We start from the raw sequence: 13,184 nt of genomic DNA on the forward strand, positions 1-13,184 counted from the left end.
AGAAAAATTATACATGGCTCATTTAATTAATTTTACACAACTGACCATTCCTAATCACTTTAGCCTGTAACCACTGCAGGAAGTAAACCTTGCGATAGGTGAGCTTCCAGAGAAAAACAGGTTAAAAGTCTGTTCCCAGGGCAGCGTGAACTTCCAGCCAAGGGCTGCCTGCCCTTCTCCTGAAGCCCTCGAGAATTACTCGTTACTTTCTTTATGCTGCTGCACCTCAAGAATGTCCGTGGTTCATTTCTTCAGCTAAGCCACTTTTGTTTCTCTTTTGTTTTGAGCAGGCAAAGAAAAGGGCAGCACAAAGGCTCGTTTCTCTGGGGACCCACTGAAGGACCTGGCGCCCAGTTTCATCAAGCTTTCAGAGCTCCCGTCACAACAGACAGCTCGAGTAAACGCCACAGCGAGAGGTCTTCCCCCCAATTCATGGAGCCCACTGTGCCAGCCAGTCCATCATGTTGAAGACAGGCCCAGTATTCTCCTCGCTGTTGGTGGGAGTAATTGCATGCGTTTGGTGAGCTACACTGAAAGCTTGTGGCATTAATACAGGATGCACAAGCACCAAGAATGAAGCTGCTTTCTTTACCATGAAAACGTCTCACCACAAGTAACAGGACCAGGAGCCATGGACTGGCAAGAAACATGTGGATCATGCAAAACATGACCATGTCTGATAGAGCACCAGTGCAGTCATGTTCCTCCAGGCTGAATTATATACAGGGTGGACGCACAGGCCAGAGAGCCTATAGAGCAGACATGCAGTCTTCAGATTCTTGCAGGGTGATGCTCTTTACGGCACTTTAGGGCATATTTAACACTATGTCCGAGAAGCAAGGCTCCACAGCGTTTCATAAGAACGTGCCTCCTTTCATGGCAACAGCCTCACATGCACAGTTTCAAGAAAGCCTAAGAAGGTCAGTTTATTCAGAAGGGAAAAAACAGGAGTTCAGAGCAGAGTTGGAAAGTTCAGATCCAGAAAGTACAAATCTAGACCAAGGTTTTGTTTTGACCAACCAGTTGGGTACTCTGTGAATGTGACTCTTTATGCTCAACTAGTTGGTTGAAACAAAATCTTGGTCTGCATTTGTACTTTCCGGATCTGAACTTACCACCTCTGGTTCAGAGTAGAGATTCCTGCACAGAAGCCCCGATTGATATGAAGAACCTGGTTTACATAATGCATCTAAATGCAAATACAAAGAGAAGTGCTCCACTTACAGCTGAGAAGCTCTCCAGGCAAACTCAGTGATCCTCTTCTGAGAATATGAACCCTCATCAATACCAACGACGTTAAATACTTTAAACAGGCAGCAGCAGGGTAAAGCACAGAAGCCTGGACAGTGAACGCCGCAGTGCCAGTGAAGGTCTCTCACGGCCGAGTGTGTGCAGCTGGTATTTGGACACATGCCTGAGAAATGAATGAGCGAGTGGCATAATGACAGAGCCGCGCTCAGCCGGAATCATCCAGCAAAAGCCGGCTCCTTTCACAGGCACCTTCGCCCGCTTTCAGGCAAATTACAGTTTTCTCGCAGTGACAGAAGGTCCTTCCAGGTGTTGTACCTGATGAACAATGGATGGCTGTAGACGCAAGAACAAGGCCCATTCTCCGCATTCCTGACGTCTCCAACAGGCCGCAGGATGTCTCAGGAGCCCATTTTTAGCCACATGCTAAGGCAGTGTTTCCCAACCCGGTCTGCAGGAACCTGCAGACGGCCCACGTTTTTGCAAAAATGTGCACTGTCTGGCAGAGAGCTGGAAGGGAACCTGGGCGGTCCCCGAGAACCAGGTTGAGAACCACTGTGCTACGGGGTAGAACAGCAGGTGAGAGGGAACTGACTCCCCAGGAAAGACGAGCTGCTGACAGTAGTGCCTGCCCCCATCTGGGAGACATTCTGCTGACTGTTCAGTCAAGCAGTGAAAATAACATTGGTTGAAACATCAGTTTGGTTTTTAAACCATTTCAGAAAGGCAGTCCCCAAAATGGTGGTGTGAGATGTTCCATGTATCTGGCTTCTGTACAGGGCACATGGGAACTCTGACTTTGACATACCCAACCTTGCTCTCCAGGAGTGACATCCAGCATCCAGCGCCCAGCATCCAGGCCAGCAGACAGAAACTTGGCCTCCTGACTCCTGATTTCCCGCTGCGGAGCCTTAACACCCTAAACGGAGGAGACCGGCACCTTACTGTCGGCTGCTCACTGAACCCTGGGCCTTACGCGCGCTGGGGTTCAGTTCCGCCTGCCGTCGTTCACCAGCCAAATGCCGCTAAGCTAAATGACAGAAATGTAGACGTGAATTAAAGCCGGTGGTGAACCAATGTGGAAATTCTGACTGAAACCGATAACCAATGTCACTAACAGTCTAACCTCCAGGCACCACAAATCTGTAATGAAACCGATGCCATGAATGTGTGTAGCCTAACCCTAACCCTAACCCTAACCACACCGTCAGCAAAGTAGACTCAACCGACTTTGAAAACTGCAGTTAGGTTCCAAGTGGTGAATAAATCAATGAAATTCCTCATCCTCTGCTACAGAAAATGGCTGACAGTCTATGGTAGATGTGAGAAGGTTCCCATTTCATACATTTTTTATCTTGTATTATTTTTCCTTATTTTTTCTCTATATTTTGTTATCATGCACAGCTGCTCGGAGGAACCAGGGTTACATTCCACTACATGTTGTACGTGTACAACTGTGTACGTGACGAATAAACCTCTTGAATGTTGAATCTAGACACTCCTGAAATAATCTGGAATGGTTACTCTTCAGATGGCTAATTGAATCTGAGGCGCTGGAAGGCCTAACTCTACACCATCCTTACATGATCCCATTCTTACAGGTCAGGCAGGTAACTAGCCTCCGGGCATTTTCACAGAGGATTATGACCACAGAAACAATGGCTAGTAGTCATGGGACAAACAATAGCCACACCCACTTTTACTCACACGGGACACCAATGTCGATTTTAAGCTAATTTAGAGCTTTTTAAAATATCAGCGTAATAGCAGATATGAAAAACTGTTCTGCTAACTTTGGATATTGACTAAAGTCTAAATTTCAGGCAGCAATAATTAATCAACCAAGACTGACACATCAGGCCAATGCCAAGGTCTTCATTTTTAATAAACGTTGGTCGATACTGATATGTTAACAGATATATCACGTATCTCTGCTTAAAGCATCTTGGCTGGTTTCCTGCCGACTAAGTCTGACATCAGTCCAAATGTAGTACAATCCTTGATTTGATAATAAAACAGATGAAACCCTACCAACCTGATCTCCATCAGACCACAAAGCCCCCTCCCCACACGTGTGAGTGTGAAGGTGGTGGGGGATCCGTTTCACATCACAGGCCATCAAAGCCTGGAATGGTCCTGCCAACCAGTGCTCCTGAACCGCTGCTTGAGAAGTGACTCTGCAGCTGCATAAATTACATTTTAATTTGGATATCAGATATTTTATTGCCGCAGTTTCGGTGCCGACTCTCTACAGGTTTACATTACAAGCAAAGAACGAGCTCCAGTTTACGTTTGCCATTATGTACTTAGCGTACTTAACGCAACGTGACACTCATTCACGTCTGCAGACTGCCACTAAACAGTAACGTTAAAAAGGCATAACTAATGATAACAGCAGCACCAGGGACAGCAGGGCTACAACACTGTACCAGCAAACGGTACTGTAGAATCAGGCTATTCAACTCTGGACCTCGATTCCAAATCCAGGCCATGTTTTCAATTTTCCCAGGTACTTAGTTTAATAATTACTGACTACTCAAGATGTACTCCACTAAAACAAACCTTTGAAGAGTAACCATGCAGTCATGGGAAAACACTGGATACTCATGCAGTGCTTAATAATGGCCATTTATGACCTGTCACGGAGAGGACTGATGAGAGACATCTTTGCTTGACAGGGAATCGGAGAAACAGAAGGTCTCCTTTGTTGTCTGAACATAGGCAGGCCTGTAATAAAATAAGTGGCAACTAGTCGTTCTGCTAAGTAAAGAGGCTTCAGGAGGCCCAGACCTTAAGCTTCGCTCTTTTGATATCTGGTGATTATGCTCATGACAATAATACTCTGATCCCGCTTTCTGTTTCGGCCACAACAACGGAATGAACACAGAAAGGAACAAAGCATGTAATTAAAGTTAAAACAATTGTTAGCCCTTGAAATGATCAACAACAAATACATTAGTATCAGCTCTCAAGTCCAATTTTGCCACTACAAGCAGTAAGGGCTGGATCCACAGTGAAGGAAGTATGGTCCAGTAAGACACAGGACATATAAGGTGAGTCCCACCTCCCCAAGGTAAGGACCTGCCTGTTTTATCTTTGGCGTCAGTTGGGAGAACCGCCAGGGCTTGCTCACCCTGTGTAGTACAAACCAAAAGGCAGCATCCTGGGGGGTCGGCCACACGCATTTGTCTCTCTTCAAAACCATACCATCCTGCAGCAAAGCTTCACCCAGCCCTGGTCTGACTTACTGCAGACACACCACCTCTCCTATACGGGTGTAACTCCGCGCCATTTCTACCCGAGAAGGAAAGTGGGACAGGAGCACAGGCTTAGAGCTGGCTTCGTGCCCAGAGGGTTGCAGAAAGGGAACATTGACTGGACTTCTCAAAGAGTAACACTGCAAATTAAAATCGCTAACGCTAAAAGTGCTTTTTGACATCCAACTTTCAAAAGATAAACTTCGGGAAAAAAAACTAAATAAGTTTGAACGTGATTGTTATTAATCACAGTAAGGATGTAAAGTACAGAAACTTTTTACAGAAAGGCTTGTTTGTAACAACAAAAAAGAAGGGAATTCAAGGTGCCAGAAAATGGAGCGGCAGTGTGCGATATGCAGCATAAAGAGGAGATTTATGTACACAACAACGCACATTTTTAATCAGGCAAGAGAACAGGTCACCAAGATTTCCAGGAAATGAGCAAGGACAGCAGTCGGGTCGGAAAGACAGGAGAATAAAAATTAAATCTGTATGTGGGAACAAAGAACTAGTGGCACGGCTTACAGACGTTGAGTTTACACCAGGACAAGGGGCAGGTCAAGTAAACGAACAAGCACTAAGCAGACACTGCTCTTCCTCCTGAAAATCCCCATTTTACATTGGGCCCCCTCCAAATCTCCCTCCTGAACTGCACTTGCATGCACGCATGTACATAAACACACACACACACACACACACACGTGGATTTAAAGACCCAAGGTGAGCGAGAGAGCACTGTTCACTTTGAGCTCTGGGTGTCACCATCTCGGTTGGGGCCCTGTCCTCTGGAAGGTTCCCAGCCCCGAAGCTCTGACAGACATTAAGAAGATGATGCGCATGTGTACAAACTGTTTGCTTTAACAAGGAAAACATGCCAGCTGAGACCAGCTGAGTGCAACGGCGCCCCTGTCACCATCTTTCCAAAGGACAATAAAAGTCAGGGAGTGTGAAATCAAACCTTTCACAGTCCTTGGCCACACAAGGAGCCGCTCCCCCCCCTCCCCAAGAAGTTTGAAGATCTCCCCCCACAAGAAGTTCGAAGACCCCCCTTCAAAGAGGAATCCTTTCCAGGCCGCTCAGCCACACTTTTGTTTTTCTTGCCTTGGTTGCTGTGGGGACGACTACGAATGTAAAAAGTATAGCGAGAGACATCAGAAACACTGCCGTCAAGCGGTCGCTTAGGTTGGACTGGAAATACTATAGATGTTTGTCAGCGTTGGTCCACATGCCCCCACAAGCACAGAATACATCTGTACACACACATATATGACACATGACCAGCAAGGGAGCCACACTTTTATGAATGATATCTGAAAATCTAACGTTCACCCTGAAAGATAAACTCCAGTCTCCGGCATCGACACCATGCAGTATAAACGTACAGCAAACATATCTGGGAGTTATCAAACCTGCTTTTCAAGTGAAGAAAACTTCCGGCAACATCAGTCCACACTCTGAAGAGGCAGACATTTTGATGCCTTTGAGGGGGGGGGGGGGGGGGGGGAGCTCCTCGCAGCAGCAGGAATGCATGGCCCAGAGCACAATGCAGACACACAGACAGTGCGTAACGGGAAGGTTGGGCAGCACGTCTATCTTCACAAAGGACAGCCAGCTACCTGCCTCTGATAGGTACCATCGTTGTCATTACCCAGATTACAGTGTGAATGAAATACAGAAAATACTTCCAAAATAAAATCAGGCGGCTGAATGAGAAACTACAACACAAACTATTCCAGCTCAAACCAAATAGGGTGTGAAATATTAATGCTTTTACAGCATTATGGCATGTGACACACTTTTGTTAAGCACATATTTAGGCTTTGATGTGACAGGTGAATTTCCGCGTATATGTACACAGTGAACAAGATCAGCTTTCTGCACAAAACAGGCTTTGGACACAGTCTTCATAAACACATACAAAACCATTGGTTTTCATCCATTATTTACTATAATTTCACCCCTTTTAATTCCCAGTCAAAGGCCATGAACCGAAAAACAGAAGGCAGGTAGAATTATGACCGTTATTTCAACGTTTATAACCAGCTCAAAGAAAAAATTCCACTGTCCGGCTCATACTCATAGAAGTCGGATATGCACACATGGCTCATGATTCCTAAAAAGGAGAAGAGCATTTACCTAAGGGCACCCTTTGTTGCTTTAACAGACATCCATCCACCCCCCACCCTCCATGGTCTGTGCATTATTCTTTTACCAGGTGCCGGTGCATTTCCACTTTGAAGACAGGACAAGCCACTTCCTGAATTCGTCAGAACATGTTGGGGCATCTACCTGCCCGTTTCTGTGCCCCCTTATTGTTGCCCTAACGGACACCTCTGTACATTCACAGCAGGACAGTGCTCACCTCTCATTTTAACAGAGTTTAAGAGGACAGCGCATCAAGGTCGTTCAATTACAAGAAAAGTTATGCTAAACTTTACAGCACAGCAACTTTAAGAATGTGGCGTTCTTTAACAAACGACCCAGTATTGGAAGTTAAATGTTGTAGAGGTAGGCAGTACCGGCCCTCAGCTGACGTGGCGCCCTAGGCATGCATCAATGCCGGCGCCCTCGTCCGAGGCAACGCGAAACCGGGTGGAAATTCGGCGCCCCCTCATAAGTCGGCGCCCTAAGCGGCCGCCTATGCCGTCCTTAGGATTGCCCAGCCCTGGAGGTAGTTTTAGGAGAAGGTAGACTGAACTTACCGCAAACAGCTGTCCCTGATAGTGACATTCCCCTGCGGAGAGAACAGCAAGACATCATTGTTAGACAGCCGGAACCCAAGAAACAGCTGAACTTCGATCGGCGTCTATAAATGGTCTGACCGACTAAAGAAACAAGTGATGAAAACCACTCAATTCCTTACCAACTGATGGGGTACGCCTTTCATTTCTTACCGTCATACTAAGATATATTTATTTCGGTAAATAAGTATGAAAACTACACAAGTTAGTTTCCTAGTGAAAACTTACAAAAGCAAAATAATTACAGAATGAAAAAGGCCAGTCGCTTACATTCACGCCAAGGTCGCATATGATCTAACCTGTATCAATGTAAAAACTTTAGTAACTTGTCAAATGTATTTGGTCGGGTAATATGCATCGCTGGCCAAAAAGCAAACATTAATACTGACACGGGACGAAAAGATTAATGATTGTAAGCCTATTCGGGTTGACCTAAATTGCTGTCACAGCGTGTTCACAAGCCGCTTTCATACATTTCTCTGCTTTAAATAAATCGTAAGCGGACCTGCTTATAACATTAACCTCCTGATCACGACAATACTTTGCGGCAAAATCTTAATGCCGCGTGAAAATAAATAGGCATACAAATAAGTAAAATGAATTAAAAACAATGTGGAAGATTTCGCAGTCAAACCACAATTTGCTCGTGAAAAGCAAGACGTGTATTCTTGAGGCCTTTGTAATTAATCTGTACGAATTCAAAATTATCTTTCCATGCATTTTTTCAAACATTAAATTAGTGTTACTATGATTGAAGTCCAACATGCTTCTATATGACATACTGATGCTGATGATGCAAACCGGGCAACAAACATTTTACCAGGATTTGCTATACTAGCCTATATAAATAACAGGTTCCCACCATCTCATTTAGAAACGCATCTTTATTATTGTTTTGTAAGTTTATTCGACTGTAAAAGTGCAATAATACTAACCGTTTACTTCTTGTGGGATGGTAACTATTCCAGCCAGAGCGGCAATAAGGATCCATATATCTGTAAAGCCCATGGTTACACTTCGAAGCATGAGATCCAGAGGAGCTTAAAATCTTTCAAAAATTTACTGCAGCGTTAACAGCCACTTGCTCACAGTCATTACAAATTACTGGAAGAGTTAGGATCCCATTTAAAAAGCGATGCCTTGCAGAAAAGCAGAGCCACTGTTCCTTTTAATGGAAAACCCACGTTTAAAACATTTTCCTGGTCTTCAGTTGTGAATGTCTGACCGATGGCCCTTAAAGAACTGTGGATTTTTCTTATGATTCTAACTAAAGAGCGATACACTTGACACGGTCGCAACTTAAAAATGTTTAAACCGAGAGCCCTGAGATTTCAATCGATCTAAAAATAAACGCTCTCAAGCAGTCGTCGGTATAAAAATTTTACTTTAAACCTTAAGCATGAATATAAATGGCGAAAAATCCCTTTTCAGTACGTCTTTAAAGTCCTGTGCACTTCTTCCATTCAGCTGGTCATGTCTGGACGGATCCAGTGCGGTATACCATTTGGATTGTATTCCTATGCACCTATACTGTCTCAACGCGTAAGAAGCGAAGCATTGAAGAAAGGCATGGTGCAGAAAACACCTATAGCAGCACACAATATACAATTAAAAATATGCATAAGAATATGCGAGACTACCGTGTATAGTTGCACTGAACGTGGTACAGACTCTGAATGAGTGGGAATAGCAAGACAGAGCCGGGCCGAGATTCCTTTGAGTCACGTGGGGGGAACCTGATCCTCAGTCATTGGTGTTGTCCCTGGAGAAAAAAAGAGAGAGGTCCCATGTTCCACAGGAGAACATAAGGGAAGTATGACCTGTGTTCTTCAGAATAACATAAAGTTAGCATAGAGACCTGTGTCCAGAGGAGAACATAAAGAGAGCATGAGGAGCCATGTTGTACAGGAGAACATAGAATAAGCATTATGACCTGTGTTATACAGGATAACACAAAGCAAGCATGAGAATGTTCTATAAGAGAATATAAAGTAAGAATAAAAACATGTATTCTATAGGATAAGATAAAGTGAGCGTAGAGACGTGTTCTGCAGGAGCACATAAAGCAAGCATTGAACCCAATTTACGGGCTGGTCAGTAGAGGGCGTTAGGGCACAACCCTCCCATGGTTTAAAAGGAATTTTTGATTTCTCTTCCTAAAATGTTTTTCAATAAACAATTACTTATTTTTAAGTGTGTATGTGTTGAAAATGTATAACAAGCATAATAACGTGTAATATATATATAAAGCATTATGTTCCTCCACACTCCACCCTCTCACTCAATCTTATTCAAATATCTGTTCTTGGGCGCTTTCTCTAGCGCCCATTCCGTGCACCAGTGTAGCCAATACCTGATAGAAGACATGCGCATAGCAACATAAAATTAGCCAATCAGTGTCCACGAATCAGATTCCTAAAGGGCAATAAATGTATCGCCCCAAGACCACTAGGGGCGTACAAGGAAGGCTGCAATAGATTCGCGCATTAACCTTGTGCCGCCATCTTGGTGCAACTATATTCAGTACGCCACATACGGCAATAACTTTATAAAAGCAAAATAAATAAAAACGAAATAAAGGCCAACGATATAAAGAGAGAACGGATTTTATGGCTGTGACCCACACACACTGAAAGCCATCCATCCATCGTTGTGAGCCGCCCGTTGTCCGTTATGAGGATATCGTTAATTAAATGTTTTTTCAAACGTTGTCGTTAACACTGAAGCGAATGAAAACGACTAAGGTTAATTTGCTGATCGATTCATTTTATCTCTGGATGTGCGGCTTTCATTTAGCTGGGGGGACTGTTGCAGTTGTTTCTTTTTGCTTTCCTCTCTTGATGTCCTTGATGATGAGATGACAGTCTGCTGTCTCAAGTTCGCTGCTATAGTGCCCAGTTAGTTGTCACGATCGGTGGTGCAGACGAGCAGGCAAGCAGACGAGCTGACCAAGGAAGCAGGGTTAACGTGGCTTTATTGCACGCACACAGGACCGGGGAAAACACGACAGCAACGTCAATGACAGAACTGGGGACTACTGACTCAGACACGGACTAAATACAAGAGACAAGCTAGACTTAACAGGACACAGGCGATCACAATTAGGGCTGAACACGAGGTAACGAGGTGGGCGTGGCACACATCAGGAGCGGACGGAGCGGATCATGACAGAACCCCCCCCCAAAGGCGCGCACACTGGGCGCGCCCGAGAGGAGGCGACGGACGGGACGAGACCGGGGAACAAGACCTGGAAGACAAAAGCAAAAACATCAACGAGACACTGGAAACAGGACAGAGACACAGAACAGGAACAAGGACCAACAGAAAGACAGGACCTGACAAAGAACAGGAAACGCAGACAGGCAGACAGAGAAAGGAGACACAGAGGGGACAGAAAACGGAGGAACAGGACGAGGAGTGAACACAGGAGACACTGAGGGACGAGGAGCAAAAACCGGAGGGACAAAGGGACCAGGAGGGAACGGAGGAGACACAGAGGGACGAGGAGCAAAAACAGGCGGGACGGAGGGAAAGGGAGGAGGAACCAGGGGAGCCCGAAGGAACCCAGGCGGGCGACGGGTAGCGGCCGGAGGGGCCGCAGGCGAGAGGGAGGAGGGAGCAGGAGGGGACCACCCAGGGGCCAAGGGAACGGGACGAGGGAGTGACGGAGGGGACACGGAGGGAGCAGGAAGGAACACCAGTGTAGGCAGGCAGGAGGGGGAAGCTGCGGCAGGCGGAGGCGCAGCCGGAGCCGGCGAAGGCGCCGTCCGACGCCAAGCCGGAGCAGGGGGGCCCGGAGGCGGCCAACACGGAGCCGGAGGCGGGACCGAGGACCGGCACCGAGGAACCAGGGGGGGACCCGGAGGCGACCGCCGACCCCGAGCCGGAGGACCCGCAGGCAGCCACCGAGCCACAGCCAGGGGCCGAACGGGCGAGCCAGGGGGCAGGGCGGGCGGGACCCGGGCCCGACGCCTGTGTCCCCGTCCCTTACGGGACACCGAAAGGCGGGGTCCTGGGGGGCGTCGGCTTTGCCGGGGTAAGGGTGAGGGAGTCAAGGCCTCTAAAGAGGCAACAGGCGGGGCAGTCAGAGCCGCGGGCGTGGCCGCAGGCGGGGCAGTCAGAGCCGGCGGCGTGGCCGCAGGCGGGGCAGTCAGAGCCGCGGGCGTGGCCGCAGGCGGGGCAGTCAGAGCCGCGGGCGTGGCTGCAGGCGGGGCAGTCAGAGCCGCGGGCAGGACAGCCAGAGCGGCGGCCTCAGGCGGGGCCACGGACAGGACAGGAACGGCGGCCTCAGGCGGGGCCGTGGGCAGGACAGGAACGGCGGCCGGTTGGACAGGCGAAACGAGCAGGTCAGGCGAGACGGGCTCGGGCGTGCGGCCAGCAGGAGGTGCCGCAGGTAGAGCAGGCACCTCCGGCGTGCGGCCCGCAGGGGGCGCCCCAGCGAGCGCCGCCAGCACGCGGGCAGCAGGGGGCGCAACCGCGGCAACCCCAGGAGGGCCAGGCGCCGGCAGGACCGGCGAGACTGGCAGTTCAGGAGCCGGCAGGACAGGCAAAACAGGAGGGAGCGCCTCTGCAGGCACCTTGGGCGCCTCAGTCCCTTGGCCAGCAGGGGACGCCTCGGCGGGCGCCTTGGGCGTTCGACCAGCAGGGGGCGCCGCAACGGGCGCCGCCCTCACGCGGCCAGTAGGGGGCGCCTCAGCGGGCGCGGGAGTCGCAGGGGGCGCCTCAGCGGGCGCGGGAGTTCCGGGGAGCACTGGAGTCACGGGGAGCACTGGAGTCACGGGGAGCACTGGAGTCACGGGGAGCACTGGAGTCACGGGGAACTCAGGGAACTGGGCAGGAAGTGCCGGAGCGGCCTCGGGCAGTGCAGGAGAAGGAGACGACACGGGTGCCTCTGGGGGCGCTGCGGCCTCAGGAACCACAGGGGGCGCAGGAGCAGGGGCCTCGGACGCGCGACCAGCAGGGGGCGCCTCGGCTGGCACCTCGGACACGCGGCCAGCAGGGGGCGCCGCCGTCACGCGGCCAGCAGGCGTGGCTGCTGGTGAGCAGGGCAGGACGGGCAGGTCATGGGGATCCAGCAGGACAGGCGGGGCAGGCGTAGCCGCCGGCAGATCGGCGGCGGCAGCAGCAGCAGCAGCAGGCGGTGCCGCGGGCAGAGCGGCGACGGCAGCAGCAGCAGCAGGCGCTGCTGGCAGGTCCGAAATCGGCACCAGGATGGGCGTCGGGCGAGCAGGCGTTGTCCCTTTAAGGGCTTTAGGGACCCGGGGGATAGCGTCTCTCACGGCGCGTAAGCCGCCGTGTCCCAGATACTCCGGCCGATAAAAGTATGCCTCTAAAGGAGGCGGCTGCTCAGCCACTGCGACGGGGGCTTTGGGTACCTGTGGGGGTATCGCTGCGAGGGTGTCCATGGTGCTCAGGAATTCCCCCTGATCACCAGCAAAGAGAGAAGCTGGGGAGAGAGAAGCAGCTCCCAGGCAGATGGTTGAGGCGTCCTCAGGTGCGTCTCCCTGTCCGCGTTTTTTCTGCTTCTTTTTTGGCCGCTTACCTGCCGTGGGCAGCGGCGTTTGGGACACCTCCGCCAACTCGGACAATGGACCAAAAGGCAGACCGCTGGCGAGGGCTGCCCTCCGCATATTGGATTCTGCCACCCCTCGTCTTAGCTGCCGCAAGGCTTCGCGCACCTTTCCTGCAAGGTGCGCGTCTCCGGGGAGAGACGCCTCCAACATGTCCCTGCTCCGGCTGGCCGTAGCCAGGAGCAGGGGATCGTGCCGGACTTCGGGCTGACGAAGCCAGTACAGGACCTCGTCGACAAGGGCGAGATATTCAGCCTCGTCTGGCTCTGGTCTTTCGTTAGGGAGTTCTGTCATTCTGTCACGATCGGTGGTGCAGACGAGCAGGCAAGCAGACGAGCTGACCAAGGAAGCAGGGTTAACGTGGCTTT

At 49.7% G+C, this 13,184-nt stretch overlaps 1 protein-coding gene across 2 annotated transcripts in view; it reads right to left on the reverse strand.

Moving 5' to 3' along the window:
• Positions 1-8,914, reverse strand: part of fras1 (Fraser extracellular matrix complex subunit 1) — a 57,440-nt gene extending 48,526 nt beyond the window's left edge. Inside the window, exons 1-2 of one of the 2 annotated variants that reach the window (XM_023820753.2) lie at positions 8,182-8,914; positions 7,208-7,239 (exon numbers count right to left, since the gene is read on the reverse strand). In XM_023820753.2, coding sequence (XP_023676521.2) covers positions 7,208-7,239; positions 8,182-8,272 — 123 coding nt within the window. In that variant the 5' untranslated portion in view covers positions 8,273-8,914. Of the gene's footprint in view, positions 1-7,207; positions 7,240-7,516; positions 7,579-8,181 lie in introns of those variants that run through there. The other variant, XM_072708930.1, reaches the window with a different exon arrangement.
• Between the last annotated feature and the right edge of the window lie 4,270 nt (positions 8,915-13,184).

The sequence above is a fragment of the Paramormyrops kingsleyae genome, chromosome 2 (assembly GCF_048594095.1).
Source record: "Paramormyrops kingsleyae isolate MSU_618 chromosome 2, PKINGS_0.4, whole genome shotgun sequence".
In the NCBI taxonomy this organism is placed as follows: domain Eukaryota; kingdom Metazoa; phylum Chordata; class Actinopteri; order Osteoglossiformes; family Mormyridae; genus Paramormyrops; species Paramormyrops kingsleyae.